The sequence below is a fragment of the Callithrix jacchus genome, chromosome 13, assembly GCF_049354715.1.
Source record: "Callithrix jacchus isolate 240 chromosome 13, calJac240_pri, whole genome shotgun sequence".
Classification (NCBI taxonomy): Eukaryota; Metazoa; Chordata; class Mammalia; order Primates; family Cebidae; genus Callithrix; species Callithrix jacchus.
In genome coordinates, this window is record NC_133514.1 from 11,886,038 (window position 1) to 11,908,023 (window position 21,986).

Genomic DNA, 21,986 nt, shown 5'->3' on the forward strand with positions numbered 1-21,986 from the left:
CAAGAGTCTTTCAGTACTTAGACAGGTTTTAAACACTGCAGCGTAGAGAATACAATAGACCAAGAAGGGATGCTTCTAGCATGCAACTTACCCATTTCCCTGGGAACAAAGAAACAGAGATAACCACGACATTTTCTCAATTCGTGACAGAAAGGAAGATTCGCTGATCATATATTGTAACTATGGTTGGAAATTTGAGGACCTCTGGAAAAGCAGGATGAATTCACTGTAGACAGCCTTACCTCTGCAGTCACCCGTTAAACCCTGATAGACGGCCCTCTGCACCCTTGCATTCTGCATCCATTGATTCATCCAATTACAGATGAAAATTATTATAAATAAATCAATAAAAGCAATATAGCAATACAAATTTTAAGAACAATACTGCATAATTATTTTTATATATTAATGGCATTTGCATTGTGTTAGGTACAAGTAATCTAGAGATTAAAGTACATGAAAGGTTGTGCGTGGGTTATATGTAAATGTCATTTTATATAAGGGATTAAGCATCATCGGATTTTGGTATCCGCAGGGGGTCCTGGAAGCAAACCCCGTTGGATACCAAAGGATGACTGTATTTGCAAAATGCTTGACAGATTACCAGGTATCTCCACATAGCATGGGTGAAAAGCTTATGGAATTCAGAGTCAAATGACTCTTGTTCTCTACATTTACTATGGGGTCATGTTGGGGATGTGAATGAACACATGTGAGCTTCAGTTTCCTCACAGGCAAGTCAGAGAACAGATCCTGCCCTAGCCTGTGTGTGACTGTGAAGTTTACCCAGCAAAACACAGAAGAAAGCACTGAAAAGACATGTAACATTGCCCTGTTCTTATTTTCCCCATTTTACAAAAGAAGAAGTAGGGCCGTAGAGACCTGTCCAAAGTCATGGTCAGTGGAGGCGGAGCCAGGGCTTCAGCCAGGTGTTCTCCAAGGCAGTGCCTCTCCCCACCCCTCCATGGAGTGCAGCACACAAAACAGAGTTCTCTTGTCAGCTTGGGCTGCCATAACAAAATGGCACAGACTAGGTGGCTTCAATAACAGGCTTCTGTTTCTTACAGTTCTGGGGGCTGGGAAGTTCAAGATCAAGGTGCTGGCCAGGTACGTTTATTCCAAGGCCTATTCTCAGGACTTGCAGGCAGTTCAGTTTTTGCTCACCTGACTTCTGTGTGCAGCAAGAGGCACAGCAAGAAGTACTCAAGAGCCAGGTTGCTGGCGTCTCTTTGTGTAAGGACAGTCATCCCACTATGGGAGTTCCAGCTCAGGACTTCATCTAAAACCTCATCACCTCCCACAGGCCCCATGTGCAAATACCGTAACACTGGGGGTAAAGGCTTCAACATATGAATTGGAGGGACACAGATATTCAGTCCATAACAAGGGGCAACAAAAAGGCTTCTTCATATGCTACATTACTTCAGTTCAAGTCAACAGGTATTTGTTGACAATCACTAAGTGCCAAGCACAGCACCAAGCACTGGGGACACACGGGTGAACAGGAGCCCCCATAAGCTTACTTAATGCAGAAAATGGGAGGAGAGCTCCCCGGAAATTCTCTCAGAAAAGAGCATTTGTCACATGTGAGCTTCTGTGACTGTATGTTGGACAGTTTATTACCACAACTTCACAAGACCTTGCCTCAGATGGCTTTGTTTAAAGCAACCGTAATGCAAGTCTGGCAATTGAATCTGTATAGAATTAATATTTGATAAGGTAATTTATTAATTTACTGAGGAAAGTGGAGGGAGAATAAGGAGAAAAGGGCATTTTCAGCCTACAGATGTTGAAAAGGAAACACAAAGGATCTGTATGTACCTCTTGCTGGGGAATTATCGGGTCCAGTTATGTTACAATGGTTACAGCAAGGCTAAATATTCTTTCGATATATTTAATTTCTCTCATTTGGGTTGGCATAATTAAAACTATTTTCTGGATCATAAAACTGAAGGGGCTCAGCTTCAACAATGTGTATTGGGTCACCACTGCATGCTGGTGTGTGTGTGTGTGTGTGTGTGTGTGTGTGTATCACATTTAATTCTTATAACAAACCTATTGGGAAATTTTGTTATCCACACTTAGATAATTTAAAAATTGGTATCAGAGAAATTAAGTCAGGTCTCAAAGACAGCAAGTAACTAAGGGAGTGCTAGACCATTCCTGAATCCAAATGCTTTTTGATCACACACACACACAGGCACACACACACACACGCACACATGCACACATAGTTTTTTTCTCTCCCAAATATCCTTCTAGCTCTTAGGATTTCTTTCTTTCTATAGTTATTTTCAGTATGCCACTTTACTTTAGAAGTAGTATAGCAGTAAAGTTGGGTCTTTTTTGAAGGTAGAGATGTATGCCAGGGGATAAACTTTTGCAAATTTTCACCTCTCTTCAAAACTGGATTAAGACCCTCAGAGAGAGAAAATCAAACCCCATCCTCACTGGAAAACTTGAGTGTGCTCTGGGGTTCAGGACAAGCCAGATGGGCTCCCACCTAGTGAACAAGGCCCACCTCTCCTAAGCAGCCCGGGGAAGAATCCCCAATTTCAGTCTCCCATTTTCGGGTGGACACATGACAGTGGCAGGTTGGAGACTGGGTCCTGGGTCCTGTGCTGTCATCTGAATAACCGTCCCCACAAATGTCCGTGTTCCAGTCCCTAAAACCTGTGAATGTTCCTCATTTGGCAGGGATGCCACAGATGTGGTTAAATAAGGATCTCGAGATGGGGATTATTCTGGATTATTTGGGTGGGACTTAAATGCTATCATAAGTGTCCTTTTAAGAGAGAGGCAGGATGAGATCAGATGCACAGAAGAGGATGAGGCCGGTGGCTAAAGAGGCAGAGACTCAAGTGATGCAGCCACAGGCCATGGATGGTGGCACCCACCAGAACCTGGAAGATTCAGGGAGGGATTCTTCCCTAGAGCCCCTGGGGGAGCACAGCCCAGCTGGCACCCTGATTTTGGGCCAGGGAAATTGACTTTGGGCTTCTGCCCTCTGAAACCATGAGAGAATAAATCCCTGTTGTTTTAAGCCATCCAGTTTGTCGTAATTTGTCATAGTAGCTATAGGATATGAATACAGGGACAAAAAGTCAGAGCTTTGGCAAGTTAGTGAAAGGAAGATGGTTTCATGTACCACCCACTGACTTCATCCTACCAAATACTGTTGTATGATCATTATAGTTAGCAATTTTGGTGTCAAGAGAGTTTGCAAGATAGGCTTTAGGGTCAAGAACACAATGGTTAATCCTTCCTCCTAATATACAGCATAGCCTCAACCTGGCAGCAAGTCCCTAGCCTCCGAATTTGGTCTCTCTGTGGCAATACTGGGTTCATGCAGGGATCACTTTTGAAATACAAAGAAATATAAAACCATTCTTTACGATGTCCCTACACAAGAGTAGGATTTCCCGAATCCCTGTGGTTGTCAACCTGAGTCCCCAGTTCTCTATTCAAGGTTGAGCCTTATTCAAAGGTTCTGAACTTTAGGCAAGAATCATAGGTTATGTCTTAGATACACTGTGATAAGTAGGCTCTCTAATTATAAGTTACAGATGTCTCATGGGAAGATGGCGAAATGACTTTGAAGGACCTGATAAGGACCATGCTAAGGAGTTTCGATTTCATTCCAAACATAGCAGGGATCCCATGGAAGACTTTCACACAGGGAAAGTAAACGACCTGAGTCACACTGATGAAGATCACTGCTGCCCTGTGGGGGTGGTCATCATCGTGGAGAGATAACAAGTTCAGTGGTCCAGGAACAGATAATGGTGGCTCAAATTATGAGAGTGGACATGAGAGAAAATGAAAGAAGCAGGCACAGTGGAGATGTCTTTTGGGGGTAGAATCTGTTAATCTGATTCACTGGAGGGAAAAAGCAAGGGGAAGGAATGAGTCGGGGATGACGTCTGAGGATCTTGCTTAGGTAGGCAAGTTAAACGATGACCCAGCGGAGAAGGTTGCCAATGAGTGGGGAGGGAGGAGGAAGCCATGGGGCTTGTTTACGGTGGGTGGCAAGAATCAAACCTTCATTTTTCATGTTGACAAGTAAGTGGAGATAACAAGCAGACAGGTGGCTATTGGGATCTGGAGCCCAGAGGGTAGTTCTGAACCTTAAATTTGCATGTCATTGACGGAGTGTCAATGAGACTGAAATATAACATACCGTAGAGACAGCATTCAAACCATGCTAAGAAAAGGGAGCAATGACTGCAGCGGCGGCACAAGTAGGTAGGCGATTCGGTAATGGCACTGCCTTCTTCCTCCTTGCCTCCCCCCGACGAAACACACACACCAGTCAAACCAAAAGCCGTCAGGGCTGCACTGGAGAGCACAGGGAGTCACTAAATATCTGGCTGGAATCTAGGTGGGAAGAAAATTAAATAATCAAAACTGAACCTTTATTCTAAAAAATGCTAGCTGGAACCCATTCATTACATGCATATTGCCTTTGACCTTTTACCGTGTAGACTTTTCTCTAACATGACCCTGTACTAAGTATAAACAAGCACAGAGATGATAGATAATAAATTGCTAGATAGTTGAAACAAGAGTGTAGCTATATACTGGCGATAGGGATGGACGGATGGACAGACGGACAGACAACACACTAAGAGACTGATAAAGACAGCCTTTAAAACACTGTTTTATATTTGAAACGCAGTGGGGAATTTAACACTGACTCCAAAAACATTTTATTCTTATTAGAATTTAATATACTGTAAAATATACGCAAGGGAAGACACTGCTTTTCTTCTCTCTTTTTTATGAAGGAAATGCCTAGAGAAAGCGTTGTGCTTACTGATCACGAAACTTGGAAGAGCTGGGAGAAGGAGCTAGGTCACGTGTCTAGGAGAATGCTCTTTAGATTCACGGTCTTTCACATTTCAGGAAACGTAATTTCTCAGTGGTAAAAGATTTATTTCCTAAATGAGCTGGAGTCACATTCTCGGGATGGAAGAATCACATGTGAATCACCCTCATCCTACCAGAGGCCACGCTCACTTTAGGATATTGGGAAATGTTTCTCATGATGGGTTCACGTGGGAGGTAAACTGTCCATATTTGAGAATGCAAAAACAATGAATAATACATTAGATGATGTCTTCCAATTAATGCTATAAGCAAATAATTCCACCAAAGGTTTGAGGAAAAATGTTTTTTTAAAAATGAGGCTAAGAAAAGATTATGAGGTCTTCTCCTTGAAAGGCAAAAACACTCTCCTACATTTTATGCAAAGTCTTCAGCTCACCAAAGACATGAAGCAGCTGTCAAATTCGGTGAGCAGAATCCAGCATTTTCAAGGTCAGCGAAGTTCAAGTTTCACTCCTTAAGACTCCATCCTCCTCCTAAGGCTTTCCTGCCTCTTTTAATCTGATTAGAAATTAGCAAACTTCTTCAGCCAGTTTTCCTTCCTTTCCGACAGTTGCTGGTGAGGCTGGTATCCACAACCCAGCCAACTTTGCAGAAAACCACAGTTTCAATGGAAAATCACTTTTGGTTTCTGGCTCCTCAGCAGTACTGCACATCTAATTAGCTCAACAATTGGTCCCTGTGATAAAATCAGCTAATTTTATGTTCAAATGCCTGCTCTGTGGTAAGCAGTACTGTCACTCCAAACTTCACATATAAAGAAGCTGGTTACTAGGGGGTCACTCGGGGCAGGCTAGTGAAGACTATTAAATTAGTAACCTAAGTCAATGTTATAGTTAGTGGGTAGGGGTCCCACCAGGGCTCAAAGAAAACAAATCTCCCGAATGTAGTGATGGGGCCAGAAATACAAGCCTTTTAAATAGGAAAGCAGTGTGTATAAAATGAACAGAACGAGTCATCTACAGAATTTCCCCCACTTTTAGAAATCAAATGAAATGTTTTTGACAAGAGTACAGAGTTGTAGACCCTAATCCAGTAGGGTTATGAAATGAGCCTCCTTACCTTAAACACCTCTGTGATTTGAGGATTTTGTTTAAGGCTACCCTAGATACAAAACACAGGAAAGCCCAGCCCAGGGGTCACCTCGTCAGCTCCCTGCTGTCCTTCCATCAGTGGAGAAAGCAACTGGTTAGATGGGCAGTTTTCCTCATTTGCGAATGTACTGGAACCACATCACTTTTTAAGGTAAAGGTTAAAGCGTAGATCAATCTCTTTATGGTATCAAAGCTAACAACATCACCCCTCACAGGCATTGCAAATTGTTGATTTTGTAATGTGTGTGTGTATGACCAGTTATATCAACTGAATGAACAGTCAGAAATTCACTCAAGTTCCAAAACTAAAAAAGGCCGCATAAATACATGAATGCATTCAACTTCATATACAGACACAGAGAGATCCACATCTACAGCCGAACATATATCCACACACAGATAAACATCTAACATCTGTACACGACTTCTGACTTCACTTGTGTACAGCGCTTAACACAGTGGTTGATTAGCATGCAGTAAGTCCTCTGTTGGTACTGTTGTTGCTGTCCTAATATTGCTATCTTTATATAGCTATACAGTAAGTAAACACACTATAGATAATTATGGTATATAATCTATATAAAAGTACATATTATATCACCATATGATTGCAGCAGGATGTACTCTGCTCAAATTGAACTGTTTTTCTCTCTCGCTTCTATCAGAGGTGCCAGAAAGTCACTCCACCGTGGCAAATCATTCCTGAGCCATTGCGGTCAGCTGCCTTCCCTGGATTGGGGAGGCAAGGACCCTTTGGAGACAGTGGTACCAGAGGACACTAATGCACCACCTTACATCCCTGTGGCCTCATCTGCCTCTTGCTAGGCCAGCCACAGCTCTGCAAGGACCCCCCCCCCATTCACTTTGTGCAGCTTTTATGTACCTGCACTGCCCAATCTTACACTCAACACTATGTGCCTCTTGTCTCTTGCCTCCTGTTCTGGCACACAGTACCCTGAGCTCACACATGTGCACCCCAGAAGTGCAGAATGAACCTATGGGTGATGGCATTCAATGGAAACATGCTTTCTTATCTTCCACTGAAGGCCTGGTCATTTCATAAGGTTCAAACAACTGGTTACCAGTGGCAGGGGCTAACTTGTATGTGTTCTACCTCTTTTTCCTCTGCAGTCCCCTGCTCCTTACTTCTGCTCCCTCAAACCACACACCCCAGTGTGTCCTCACACAAGCCTCTGGCTTGGGCTCTGCTTTCTGTGGGACTCAGGCTAAGCTAAGATAAAAGTCACAGTGGTCACCTGGGCATGGGTGTCCAGTTAGCCCTGGTGCTCACCCAGATGGATACACAAAGAGACGCTTTGGTTCCTGAAAAGGAAAACAACCTGACCCTCATACTATGGTCTCCAGGAAGGAAGAGCTGAGAGCAGTTGCCGGTGCAGCATTTCTGATGGGCAGGAGGGCCCATGTTCCATGGCTGTCTCACGTTCCATGGTGGTCCTGTGCCCTTGGGGTAAGCCATAGTGAGAGTAGAGGGCCAGGGATCTAGGCTGTCGTGTCCCCACTCCTCTACAATGCTCATGCACATGGGCATGAGCACACACACACAGGCTTACCCCTTAAAGCTCTCTAATATGGTAGACAACAGCCACATGTGGCCATTTAAATATAAATTTAAATTAAAGATTCAGTTCCTCAGTCACACTAGCCATTGAGGAACTGAGCCAGTGAGCCACTATTTCGAGTGCTCAACAGCCACATGTGGCCAGAGGCCCTCCACTGGACAGTGCAGGGGAGACCCCTGCGTCATGGCGGAAAGGAGAGTGGTGTTGGAAGCACTGGTCTAGAGTTGCCACTCTGGGTTTTCGTCAATTAGCCAGGATGAAAAATGCTGAACTTTCAACTCATCTCCCAGTGGAATCTAGGGTTAGGTTTATTTATGCAAAACCATAAGAGATGTGACAACATTTGTCCCCCGAGTTGGTGATTAAGCAGTTTATATGTGGTCATATGAGCAGCAATGGCTGTCCGGATGCTAAAGGCACAGGAATCCCCAATCTTTATTTTTTAAAAAAAGACCCTACTTGTAAAAGCCAAGCAGACACACACACACACACACACACACACACTCTCTCTCTCTCTCTCTCTCTCTCTCTCTCTCTCTCTCTCTCTCTCTCTCTCTTAATTCCCCTATGCTTAGGTATAGAACACCCAGAAAGCTTCTGGTCAGCACAACTGCCTACAAGATTAACCTTTCCAAAAACTACAAAAATAATAAAAGAATAATTATAGCAACTCATTAGTTATGTAATACCTAAATTTTACTTCCTGTGGATACACTTATCTAAAATCGATCTGAGTTTCCTTAAAAACAGAGGGTAGAAACTATATTGGGATAGAAACCAGAAAATCTGGTGGTAAGTAAGCCTCTTCACCATCACATGGAAGGCACTGGCCTTTGAACTGAACATCTTTATTGTGAACACCAGGGTATCATCAGATTTCCAGCATTCTAGAGGGCAGTTAATATGCTTCCAGAATCTCTTGGTATTCCTGTTGGTGCCCTAGAGGCCTATGAATCATTACATTAGGCAATTTATAGATGGCGTTGATCATACGTGACTTTCAGTACTAATTGTAAACACTGCCTTTGTAATTAAATACAGTGGGATGCAACACAACTGAACCACTTTTTAAAAATTCTTGGTTGGGGATGGTTCTCTATAGTGCCCAGTGCAGTGTCCTGCCTGGTTGGACATTCCCCCTTCCACTGCGCAAGCGGAGGAATTAGTTCCTCAGGTACTAAGCCCTCTTCTGCTTTTTGAGACAGAGTCTCACTCTGTCACCCAAGCTGGAGTGCAGTGGCGCGATCTTGGCTCACTGCAACCTCTGCTTCCCAGGTTGAAGCAATTCTCCTGCCTCAGCCTCCTGAGTAGCTGGGATTATAGGCATGCACCACCATGCCCGGCTAATTTTGGTATTTTTAGTAGAGACGGGATTTCACCATGTTGCTCAGGCTGGTCCTGAACTCCTGACCTCATGGTCCGCCCGCCTTGGCCACTCAAAGTTCTGGGATTACAGGCATGAGCCATTGTGCCTGGCCTCTTCTGCTTTTATCTCATCACTTTTTCCAAGTGATCTTATCAGCAACTGGGGTTTCATTTCCAAATATAAGTTGATAACTCCCAATAATAATAAGGGTTTCTGTTTATGGGAAATTTATTGTGTGGGCCCTGTGTTTCACAAGCATTAGCCCACTTAGCAGTCCTAGCAATCCTCCCTGCAAGGCAGAAATAGCCCACAGCTCCTCCCAATAGCCCCTCAGATGCCCATGTCATGGGTATCTTGTCTGCACTTTTAAAACTCAACTTACCTTCCCCACAAATCTGCCTCTGCTTCTCTATACCTTTGTACAGAAAATCACCAGCCAGAAATCTGGTTAGAATCACCAGCCATGACCTGGACCAGTCCCTCTTATGATTCTCCACTTCCAGTGAAGTTCCAAGTTCTAGTCTTCCTACTTCCTAAATATCTCTCCAACCCATCCATACTTCCACCATCCTAGACAAAGCTTCCATCATTTCTGGCCTAGGGTCCTATAACAGCTGCCCAACTCATCTCCCTACATCCAGTCTTACTTCTCTTTAATTTCAGTTATTTTAAGGTAATTCCTCTGTGTCTTTGAGGATCTGGAAAATGGGGATAATGGGGGGTCCCCCTCATCCTCATAGGTCTGCTTGAGTCAAATAGGACATACGGCTTTCTAAGTGGCAGGCGCTTGACAATAAACTGCACAGACAACATGTGAATTGAGAAAATTTGATGCTAGAGCCTACATGTGAAACCACCAGTATAAATGCCCAGGTTTAGCCTACCACTGTTAGAAATGCCATCATAAAAAAGGGATAAGAGAAAGAATAAGATGCAGATAAAAGCTTTTTAGAATGGAAATATAAATATATTCAAATTATTGTAAAACTTAGCAGCTTAAAAGAATATTCATTAATTACATCACAGCTTCTGGGGCACAGCTTGGCTGCGTGCTTCATAAGCCTGTAATCAAACTGTCAGGCAGGGCTGCAATCTCATCTGAAGGCTTGACTGGGGTTGAGGGGCTTAGAAGCTCACTCATGTGGTTCTTGGCAGGTTTCTGTCCTTGTCATGTAAGCCTTTGCACAGGGCTGCTTCAGGACATGGCAGCTGGCTTCCCCTACCATCTCTCAGAGAGTTGACAGAGAGCTCTCACAATAGGAACCACAATCTTTTAATGACCTAGTCTCAGAGTGCTATTCCATCACTGCTGTCATTCATTAGAAGTGAGTTGCTAAACCCAGCACATATTCAAGAGCACTGGGTCCCATCCCACAGGTTGCCTAGCATGACCAGCAAAGCAGACATCACAGTCTGAGAGTGAAGTGGGAGGGGCCAAGGAAGGAATGGGCTCTGTCAGCGCCTCCCTCAGGCCTCTCCACTCATCGCAGTTGAACTGACTGAGTCACATGTCCTGCTACTTGCTCATCAATGGACACTCGTATTCTAACCTCCTCTCTGCAATCTCCGTCACCATGCAGGATAAGGGGATAACCCACTCATTCCTGGGGGCTGTTGCACACCTGACTTTTTACACAATTCTGAAATAGAATTAGCTTTGTAGTAGTGTCTAGCTCTACTGTCAAATGCAAATCCACATCAGAAAATATGATACATAAAATCTAAGCATTATCACAAAGTTCTAAAAACGAAAGCAACTCAAGTTGTTTTTAAAACAACTAAATCTCTATTGGAGGATTTTAAAAAATAGTATACAATAGTGAAAATAATTATCTTGTGATATCATGTATGTATTTCTGAGAACTACTTTTATTATCATTCAATTTACTGTTATGATAGAGAGAAAGCATTACAGGTTGAATTGTGTCTCCCTCCAAAAGGTATGGTAGAGTCCTAAAACCTCGGAATGTGACCTTCCTTGAAGACTGCATCTTTACAGAAGAAACTCAGTTAAATGAGGTCATTAGTGTTAGCCCTAAGTCAATATGACCAGAGGCAGTGTGAAGACGAGAAGTTTGGACACAGAAGCACACACACATAAAACTAGGGTGATATGAATATAAAGAGGGAGAAGACCACCATCTAGAAGCCAAGGAGAGAGGACTGGGACAGATCCTTCCCTCCCAGCACTCAGAAGGCACTAGCCCTGCTGACACCTTCATCTTGGACTTCCAGCCTCCAGAACTGTGAGAAAATAAATATCTGCTGTTTAAACCAACCAAGCTGTGATCCTTTGTTACAACAGCCCTGGAAAACTAATACAGAGGGAAGAAGAAAAGAGGGAGATTGAGACAGAGACAGACACAAAGAGAGAAGGAAAAAGAACTTATTTTATTTTAACAGGCTGCATCTTCATCAAGATGAATGATTCTAAAGACAAACACATTAGGGCCTACTCTTTATTGTTTTACATTGAGACAGGGTCTTGCTCTGTCACCCAGGCTGGAGTACAGTGGTGCAGTACAGGTCACTGCAGCCTTGACCTCTTACACTCAAACGATCCTCCCACCTCAGCGTCTCAAGTAGCTGGGACTACAGGTGCAGGCCACCATGCCTGGCTAATTTTTGTATTTTTTTGTAGAGATGGGGTTTCCTCATGTGGCCCAGAACGGTTTCGAACTCCTGGGCTCAAGCATCCTTCTGCCTTGTCTTCCCAAACTGCTGGGATTACAGGCATGAGCCACTGGCCCTGTCCCAGGTCTACTCTTAAAACCTCATTTAGCACATGTATTGGACACAGTGGCTCCACTCCTAGAGGCTGATAGAAATTTCTAAGAGACGCGCAAATGAAACACAATTCCATGTGCAAAGCAGCAGACTCCCCTCTAAAATCAGAACCTGGCCCTAGTCACGGTGGCCCAAGCTAGCGGCCAGGTGCCCAGGAGCCCCTACCTTCTGGTAGTCCTCTTTGGAGCTCAAGGCTGCCTCCATCTGCTTGGCGGAGGTTGGGTAGATGGCCGAGCGGTACTGAGTGCCATGGTCGTTGCCCTGGCGCATACCTGGGAAAGTAGAAAACAGAGAGGGTTACCTGGTCACCAGGTAAAAGTGCCAGCATCCAACTGGCCACAATGCTGAGACACTTTGACACTTTTCATATGGTCTCTGTGCCTGATGTGTTGCTAAGTGCTTAATTTTCTCTTTGCAGCATTTTCTTTAAACAAGCATGAAATGCACCTGTTTTGATTTGCCTGTTTTAATTATAACAAATGTCTTTGAACTCAGGTAAATTTATCACAGGTCTTAGATCAGTCTACATGTTCTATAAATACATACTTTTATATGAAATGTTTAAATAATGATTTCCAATTGTCACATGTAATGCACTGCGATACACATTATTTCCTTGGGTCCTAAGGAGACACCATATGGAGGGTCTCATGATCCCTCCCTTGGCAGATGAGAAAATGAGACAAGAGTTCTCTGCAAGTTTCTGGCACAGTGCTTGGCATGAGGCAGGAATTCTATACCTACAACTTAAGTCATCCATCCAACGAAAGGAAAGCCTGCAACTTAAAGTCAGCAAAGACCATTTCCACCTGTCTCGGCAGCTGAAGGGTGGCTGATGGTCAGTTTCTGAGTGTGACAGCCACAGGGTTGCCATAGATCCCCAATATGTTGTCGTGAAAACGAACCAGGCACTGAGATTTAGGAATCAGACTCAGTAGCATGTTCCAGCTAGTCACGTTTTTAATACAGTCAGGGAAAGAGACCAGCAGGCGTAAGCAAGCATTAGAGGTGTTACGGGAAAATCTGTGCAGGTTAAAAAACATACAGAGGTTCAGCAAAGGGATTGGGTAAGTTCATGCGATCAGTGGGGAAGGGACCTATAACTCAAAGGCTGCATCGAGGAAGCAACTCTTGTCTGGAGAGGGCAGCAGGTGGGCACCCAGGGTGAAGGTAGGACAGAGGTAAGGATTGCGGAGCAGTGCGGTGCCTCCAGGGACTTGGAAGGAACTGGTACTGCTTGCGAAAGCAGCTGCAAGCCAGGCAGCATCTGTGTCAAAGCCCTGATGCCAGCTTCTCAAGAGGATGAGCATGTTACCCTCAAGCCTGATGCCCACATAAGAAAGATGTTTCACCGGGAAAGATGGTTGGAAGCTCAGCAGACTGAAAACCCAGAAGAAAGAACCAACATCAAGGAGCGGCTAGGAATACAAGTGGCCCTCATTGTCTACCCATTGAATCACAAAACAAATCAAATATTTGACTGTCATAAATCAATCTAAACAGGCTTTATCATGCTTTTCTCCAGAGGGAAAAATTAACCAAAATGATGTTTTGAGATAGGACAGAAAAAAGTTATGGAATGATAGAATAACCCCTATATGTCTTTGCTTTCTCTGCAAATATGCTCTCTCCAGCAGAAAGAATTCTTGTGTGCCTACTGCTCCACACTCTGGAGGCTACAGAAGAATTAGGTCATAATCCCTGGTCTCAAGGAATAACCAGGACAAGGGACGGAGGGAGGGAGGGGGAAGAGTAGTCACGAGCCTGACACTGCACTTCACCATGTGAGGTCTCTGCCATCACTTCTTGTTTCATCCTCACATGAGCCCTGTGGAGAAGATATTCTTAACCCTCTTTGACAAAAAGGAAATTGTGGATCAGAGACATTAAGTGACCCACCTGAGGTCACATACAGGTAAATGGCTGTCCTGTAATTGAAACCTTGATCTCCCCAGCACCAAAAGCCCGTTCTCCTTCCAAAATGAATGCCTGAGATGTTACAGCAAAATAATTGAGGACAATGGAACAAAGTGCTTCTGGATGTGGGGTACCTGCTGGGGAGGGGGCACCCCAGCCCGGGGCCCAGAAATAAGGACAAGCTTGGAACGTTGTGAGGACTGGGAAGAGGCAGGACAAGGTCTGACAAGGGGCCTGGGGTGTCATGAAGCTGGTGGGTGGGTCGGGCGTGTAACCACATAGGTATCTTGACAAGTCACGCCGGGGACCAGTGATACGTGGAGAGATTGGACTCCCAGGAGCTACAGAATTCTCTGGAACCCTGAGTAAGCATAACCATCAACCAATGATCCAGAGCTCCCTTTCACACAGATACAGCAAGTGTTGCAAAGTCCACCATGCTTTTGAAAAACTAAGAGGAAAAATTATTGACACTATTTGGCTGTCTTTATGTACCAGGAAAGCAAGCTATGGGCTTTCAGTGGTGAGTGGAAAGAGAATTGCCAGCTCAGAAACAACATCTTGTGCTTAAAATTCTTCCACGGTACTTTATAAACTGATTAATGAGGACTGGGCTTTGGAGCATTCTTGATGAGGACTGACCTCCTGGCATCTACCAACTGCCTGAGATTTCTCCATCCACCTTCTCCAAAGAAGATTTTTAAAGGGACAAACAACCCCGAGACTGCTCTGAGGTTTCTCTCCCTCTTGGCAGAGCCAGAGGAAAACAGAAATGCTTCATCTATAGGGAAGCATAAGATGATGACTTCTCTGCTTGGATGGCCTCCTAAGCCTCAGCTCATCTTTGGGTACCAGCCCTGTTTTATCCATCCTGACTGGAGACATGAGAAATGTGTCTAAACATGAGAACTTTAAAGGGAAGTTCATGCTGTGAGTTGTTGCTAGGTGATCACTTTACGAGGTCCCAGGAGTTACCAGCTGATAGTGAACATCAGGATAAGTCAGAACCGACTCCTCAGGGTCTGAAATCACTATCTCTATCTTAGGGAGCTTCGTGGGAGCAATCTCATTAACAGGACTATCCATGTTGGCTGAAAATAGAGTGACTTCCACTAGCATAATCTCCACATTCTTCTCTTCTATAGATTGCCACTGAGAGAAAATGAATCCTGCCTTATCGTCTGCTGCACCAAAGGCCACCTGTGGGCTGCAGTGGCACAAGAAGACCCCAGGGATGCTGACATTGGTGGGAGAGCTCACCCACGTGCTGCTTCAGGGTGGCCTCCTGCCTTCTGCTGGAAAACAGGATCTGTGAAGAAACATGCCATAGTGTCCTGAAGCCCTCCCCGCAGGTGGATGAGTCTGTATCCCTCACAGTGATAGATGGCACTTATTACCCAGGTGACCCTTTCTGGTGCACCTAGCCTTTATCTTAGGTGTTTTGAGACAAGCCCTATGAATACAAAACCATCTCACTTTATCTGACAAAGAGGTTAATTCTGTCCATTTTAACTGACAGTTCATTTTTAATTTTAAAACACTGAATAAATGAATGGGCAGCCCTCGTTTCATCAAAAGGAATGGAGGGAGAAAAGAGAAGAGGAGGAGGAGGAGGGAGAGAGATCACCAAAGTAGCTAACAATCCTGGAGTCCTCACTATGCGCCAGGCACTGTGCTTTATTACGTTATTCCTGCAGTTCTGCAAATGCTCGGAGCACATTAGCAAACCCATCTCCCTGTCCCAAGGTGAAACTGACACGCAGAGAGAGGTCAGTCGCCTGCTGAAGGCCAGTGCTGCATCTGGAACCATCTAACTCCCAAGTCCATAATCTTAACCACTATTATTCCCATTTGTAAAGAATATATAATTTAAATTTTAAAAAATAAAGTGAAATGTAGAAATCTGTGAAAGATATTATATGGCTCTTTTCTAAAAGGAAGACAGACACATAATATGGTCACTATCTATCACGTGCACAATGTTCTTTGCATTTTTTCATGCAGTGTGTCTCAAAGGAGATGAAATAATGTTGCTATATAACAGAGATACCAAATATTTATTCCAAAGCTAAAAGAAAAAAGATCTTGATTTTCAGTAAAGTGTGCACATTACTTCTATAGCCATAAATAAATAATTTTAAAAGATGTGGTGATTTCTTCATAAAAAGTAAAAAGTTATCATAACGTGAATTTTGTTTGTGTAAAATGGAAATTCTATTTGTGCCTGGTCAAAGAAAATCTTTTAAACTATTATGTATCCTAGAATGTCTTCTGGGACTCCATGTCTGTTTATGCTCTAAAATTCCAAGTTTGGCCAAATAATGACAATATTAGAAAATTTCCAAAATATTAAAATTTTCAGGTCATCATTGCAAGTCCAAATCTTAAAGTTTTATAGCAATGGGTCAGCCAAAGTGCCCCCACTACATGAGATTTACAACATACTTACATTGAAATCAGTACCCAGCACACATGTGCACACATACTGACAAAGCTAGTTCACCATGGATAGTGTTCACATTATTAGCAGACGTAACAATCAACATATTATACCTTTGCAGTTTCCAGATTCAATTACAGAAAACTACATAAGACATAAATGTACAAAAGTACATAAAACAGACATGCACAGTTAAGTGTCTACTTTAATATTACTCTATTTATAATGATTGATTATAAAGTGAACACTTATATCACCACCACTAATGTCAAGAAAGAGAGTGCAGCCAGCACGCTTGAGAGTCCTCCATGTGTCTCTATTGATGACAGTGCCTTCCCTCTCTCTAGTTGTAACCACACATGGTTTTTGTAATAATTTCTTCAGCGCATAGACATATTCAGAAAAAACCTAGCTTAGTTTGGCCTGTGATATGGTTTGACTGTGTCCCCTCCCAAATCTCATCTTAAATTGTAGCTCCCACAATCCCCACGTGTTGTGGGAAAGACCTGGTGGGAGGTCATTGAATCATGGGGCAGCGGGTCTTTCCCATGCTGTTCTCATGATAGTAAATCTCACGAAATCTGATGGTTTTATAAAGGGCAGTTCTCCTGCACACACTCGCTTGCCTGCTGCCATGTAAGATGTGCCTTTGCTTCTTCCTCACCTTTTGCCATAATTGTGAGGCCTCCCTAGCCATGTGGAACTGTGAGTCCATTAAACCTCTTTTTCTTTATAAGTGACCCAGTCTCAGGTATGCCTTTATTAGCAGCATGAGAACAGACTAATACAGCCTGTTTTTAAAATGAACAGAAATGGAATTATACTATAGTTTGAATCTTTCACCTACAATTATGTTCATGAGATCCTTCCATTTTCTTCATTTTCATGGCTTTGTAATATCCCATTGTATGAATGCACCACAGTGAATTTATACATTCTATCCTTAGTGAACATTACCAGCTTGTGGCTATAAAGAACATTCTTGACATGTACTCTCCTATACATATGCATGAGTTTCTCTTGAGTACATGCCTAGAAATAGAACTGTTGGTGTATAGGGTTTGCATGTCTTCAACTTAACTACATGCTGAACCATTTTTCCAGAGTAGTTGTACCAATTTACAAAACCACATAACTGCACAAGAATTCCTGAAGCTCTGAATGCTTGCCAATTCATTCAAGTCTGCTAATGTCAGACTTTTCACTTTTTGTCAGTCTGCTTGGTGTGTAATCTCACTTGATTTTAATGTGCATTCTCCTGATTAATAACATTAATTATAATTTTATATGTTTATTTGCCACAATTCAAGTCCTTTGCCCATTTTTCTCTCAGCAGTCTGTCTTTTCTAAAAAAAAACTGCATAAATACTTAAATCTATTTTTTATATATTCTGAATACTAATCCTTGATCAAATATAATCTCTCTGTTCTTGGCATTTTCTTCATGATGTTTTTTGATGAACCAAGGTTGTGAGTTTGATATAGTTGAACTTATCAAATATTTTTCTTTTATGATTAGTGCTTTTGTGTCTTGTTTAGGAAATGCTTCCAAAATCCAAGGTCGTGATGATATTATCTTACTTGAAGTTCCGTGTGTTTGCCTTTGACATTTATGTCTTTAATCTACTTGGAATTGATTTTTGTGTAGGGTGTGAGGTAGAAATCCAATTAGCTTTTTTCCAATAAGAAAATCATCTTATCACTATTGATTAAAAAGCCATTCTTTCCCCAGGACTATGAAATGCCAGCTGTATCATTTGTCATACTTTGACATGAGTGGGTCTGTTTCTGAACTCTCTATTCATCTGTCCCTACATCAGAGTCACAATGTCTTAATAGCTGTAGCTTTATAATGACTTGATATCTGGAAGAAGAAGTCCTCCCATCTTCCTGTTTTGATGCAAGTGTCTTTGCTTTCCTTGGACTTTTTGCACTTCCCTATAAATGTCGAGATTAGCTTTTAAGATTCACAAAAACAACAATAAGAAAACTGTTGGGATCTCATTTGGACTTGCACTGAATTTATAGAACAATTTATAAATTGGAGAGAATTGGAGTGTTTACCAACCAAAAACAAGACCCAAGATTAGATCTTCCAGCTGCCTAACTACTAAGCCAATGCCATGGTTTTTAAGATTTTTTTTGGTAGCATTTCACTTCAAGGTACCGATTCCTGGTAAATAAGGAAACCCTGAAATTCCTGTGGCTGAACACAGCAGAAGCCTCTTTCATAATCATGCAAAGCACAGTCAGGAAAAAGGAGATGGTAACAGTTCTGCTTCAGGAACTCTTCAGGGGCCTAGGCTGACAGAAGCTTCGCCACCTTCAATATGTTGCTTCAAAGGCTTCCTCTTGGCATTCACATTCAGCAGGCAGACTGATAGAGAGAGAAAAGTTCACAGATCATGCAGGAGGTTTTTTTGAGCCAGGTCTGAAAGCAGCATATGTCACTTCTGCCACATTCCACTGGCCAGAACTCAGTCACATGGCCACTTCAAGGGAGAACAGGAATGTTGTCCAGCTGGGGAAAGGTAAATAGGAATCTAGTGAATTTTTCAATCAGTATACATTTATTTCTTTCCGTGGCTTACTACATGAGCTAGGAGTCCCAGGCCAATGCTGATTAGAAGTTGCGATGGCATTCTCTGTAGTTTCTCAATGGTTCATTATTAAATACAATGCTTGCTGTAGACTTTTGCACATACTCTTTATCAGATTAAGAAAGTAATCTTTTAAATGTGTTTTTAATCATTTATGAACACTTAATTGTATTCAATACTTTTATGCATTGATTTCAATAATCATATGTATGTTTTTAAAATATCTGCTAAGGAGGTTAATTACATGGGTTAATACTGAAATGCTAAAGTAAGCTTGTGTTCCTTGGAGGAATCTAAAATTGGTCATGATGTATATTTTCTTATATATTATTAAATTCAGTTTGCTAATACTTTACATAGGATTTCTGCAAATAAGGGAAGGTCTCCACTAGATACCTATTTGCATCATAAGTAAGACTGTCCTTTAATTTTCTTTTCTTACATAGTTAAGTTTTGGTATCGAGATTATGCAAGGATCATAAGATGGACTGCATCTCTCTCTAATCTCTTGAAAACATTATGAAAAACTGCAATTATTTTTTCCTTACATGTTGGTAGAGCTCACGAATGAAGCCAGTGGTTTCTTCACTCAGTTTTATTAAACTATGTTTTTAAAGAATTTATCTAACTTTTCAAATTTATTGACGCAAAGTTGCTTATCATACCCTCCTGGTACCTGCAAAGTCTCCCACATCTGTAGTGAAATCCCATGTTTTATTCCTAATGTTGTGTATTTGTGCCTGTTCACTCTTTTCTTGAACTACTTCCCAAAACGTTATCAATTCTGTAGCCATCATGAAATACCGACTTTCGGCTTTTTTGATCTGTTTGTGTCCCATTTCATTTCTTTCTGCTCTTCATTATTTCTTTATTTTATACTGTTTGGGTTCAATTTGTTGCTGATTTGCTAAATTCTTGAAATGGATGCTCAGCTCAGCTTCTCTTCTCTTCTCATATATGGATTGAAGGCTCTATATTTCCCTCCAAGAACAGCTTTACTTAGTTAGGCCCTATCAATTTTAACATATAGTATTTTAATTACCACTTGATTCAAAGTATTTTCCAATTTTCATCATGATTTATCTTTGATAAATAAGATATTCAGAATGTTTTTTTTGAGACAAGGTCTTACTCTGTTGCCCAGGCTGCTTTGCAGTGGCACAATCATGGCTCATTGCCGCCTCAACCTCCTGGGTGCAAGCAACCCTCCCATGCCAGCCTCCTGAGTAGCTGGGAACACAGGCATGTGCCACTATGCCCAGTTAATTTTTAAAATCTTTTTTAGAGACAGAGACTTCACTATATTGCCCAGACTGGTCCTGAACTAGTGGACTCAAGTGATCTTCCCACCTCGGCCTCCCAAAATGCTGCAATTACAGGGGTGAGCCATAAACGCCTGACCAGAAGTTTTAAAATTCTCTAATAACAGAAGAGGATTTTTTCTATTCCTTTTTGCTATTCATATCTAGCATACTTGCATTATGGTAAGAGAAACAAAAGCTATATGATTTTAATCCCTTTGAAACATACTGAGCATTTTACGGCCTGGAATATGTTCCGTGTGTGATTGAGAAGAAGGTGAACCCCCAGGTGTGGGGTACAGTGTCTTACCAGGTCCGCTGGGTCAAGTGCTGGAATTGTCTTCACTCCCTCTACGTCCTTAATAAGGCTCTCAAAGCTCACATCTTCTGGGATTAACAATTTGCTCAGAATAAAGACATATCTAACGCTCTGCTTACCTGTCTGGGTTCCTGTGTTGCCTTCTATTTTAACATGGTAATTCTCATAGTTCTGTCAGCTCTTGGATGTGATGCATTTAATATGTTTTTTTTTTCTTTTTTTATATTTTATTCAACATTTGGAGCTGCTTTCAGTGGGCAATTTGGTCTGAATTACCCAGCTTCCCATTCCTGGAACCTAGAAATCCTAGTTCCTGCCAGTGTTATCAGCTCTGATTGTTCTCTGACCTAATTCAATACTCTTTTATGTAAAGTCTAGTAATTCTTCTGACTTTATTTCTTTTTATTGATTTCATACCACTTTAGCAATGTATTCAAATTCCAAATGACCTAACCATTACTATCTAAGATATGTGACACTCTTCCTGGCTAAAAATTTTCAAAAACCTGAATTATTTGAACTTCTTCATCTTGCAAATCCTTAACAGGGTTATAAAATTGTAATGGACATCACAAGGAGTTCAAGATCAGCGGATAATGGGCTGCTGTTTCTGGTTGTAGTGGGACATGTTTTCTGCTCTCTGATGCCATAGTGCAGCACTGTGGGGCCATGTGCCACCCATCGGAAAGGACACAAGGCTCGGAGGTTAGCCCTTAAGTCCAAATTCCATCTCTGTCAAACAATGCAGTAAGTGGCTTGTGCCAAATCACTCCCCTCTCTGGGCCTATTTGTTCATCTATAAAATGGGTCTAAGGTTCATAGGTGGGTTTAAGGATTAAAGGGGGTCACGTACACATGAGCACTCAGCATCGTGCGTAGCCCAGGAAAGACCCCAGTCCGAGTCTGTCATTCAGCATGCAGCTACCAAACCCTTGTAGCACTAGAAAGAAAAAATGCTAAATATAAGCTTTACAGTATTATATAACAGAGGGATTTAAAAGGACAAATAACACTTTTGCAAACGGCGAAGATACTATGAACAAGTATGATGTTATACAAAGGAAAGTGTGACTGAAAGAACAATTAATAAAAATATCAGTTAAATTCTTTGTTTCATTTTTCTCTGTTTCTGAAATTCTTAAAAGAATGAAATCTCTTTCAGAATTCATAATGCTGGGTTTGGGTCGTTTTTGCATTTTATATGTGTGCAGCTGTGCCTCCACTCTGAGTATGCACATCTGCTCATTAGCAATACAATATCATTCCCACTGTCTAATTATTTGCAGATGATAGAGTCCTTGTATGGTCTAAAAAAAGGATAGTCCTTCAAAACTAGTGACTTATTTTAAAAAACTAACTTCAAAGGGTCAGCACAAGGAAGTTCAGATATTACAGGCAAGTTCAAATATATGAATGACAGTATTTTGCTGCCGAGTTGATGGGGAACAGAAGGAAAACAGGATTTGTCTGCCTTCAATGAATGTTTCCCAGTAGACAGCACAGGGGGCCTGCTTCTCCACAGCGCTCCTGGAAAGAGGCTCGGGAGCCAATCTCCTGAACACTGAGTGGACCCATCCCACCCAATTCTCTGGGACCACCTGGAAAAAACCCACCTGGAGCACAGCTTCGTGGCCCATGTGGCCCAAGGACACCAAGTAAAGAAGAGTCCTTGGAGGTTCTCTAGTTCTAAGCACA

At 42.2% G+C, this 21,986-nt stretch overlaps 1 protein-coding gene across 15 annotated transcripts in view; it reads right to left on the minus strand.

Annotated features, from left to right (window-relative positions):
* The window catches only part of MSRA (methionine sulfoxide reductase A), a 509,296-nt gene that overhangs the window by 96,749 nt on the left and 390,561 nt on the right, over positions 1–21,986 (minus strand). For all 15 annotated transcript variants that reach the window (XM_078347107.1, XM_078347102.1, XM_078347104.1 and 12 more), the window contains one exon: positions 11,880–11,986. In XM_078347107.1, coding sequence (XP_078203233.1) covers positions 11,880–11,986 — 107 coding nt within the window. The remainder of the gene's footprint in view (positions 1–11,879; positions 11,987–21,986) is intronic.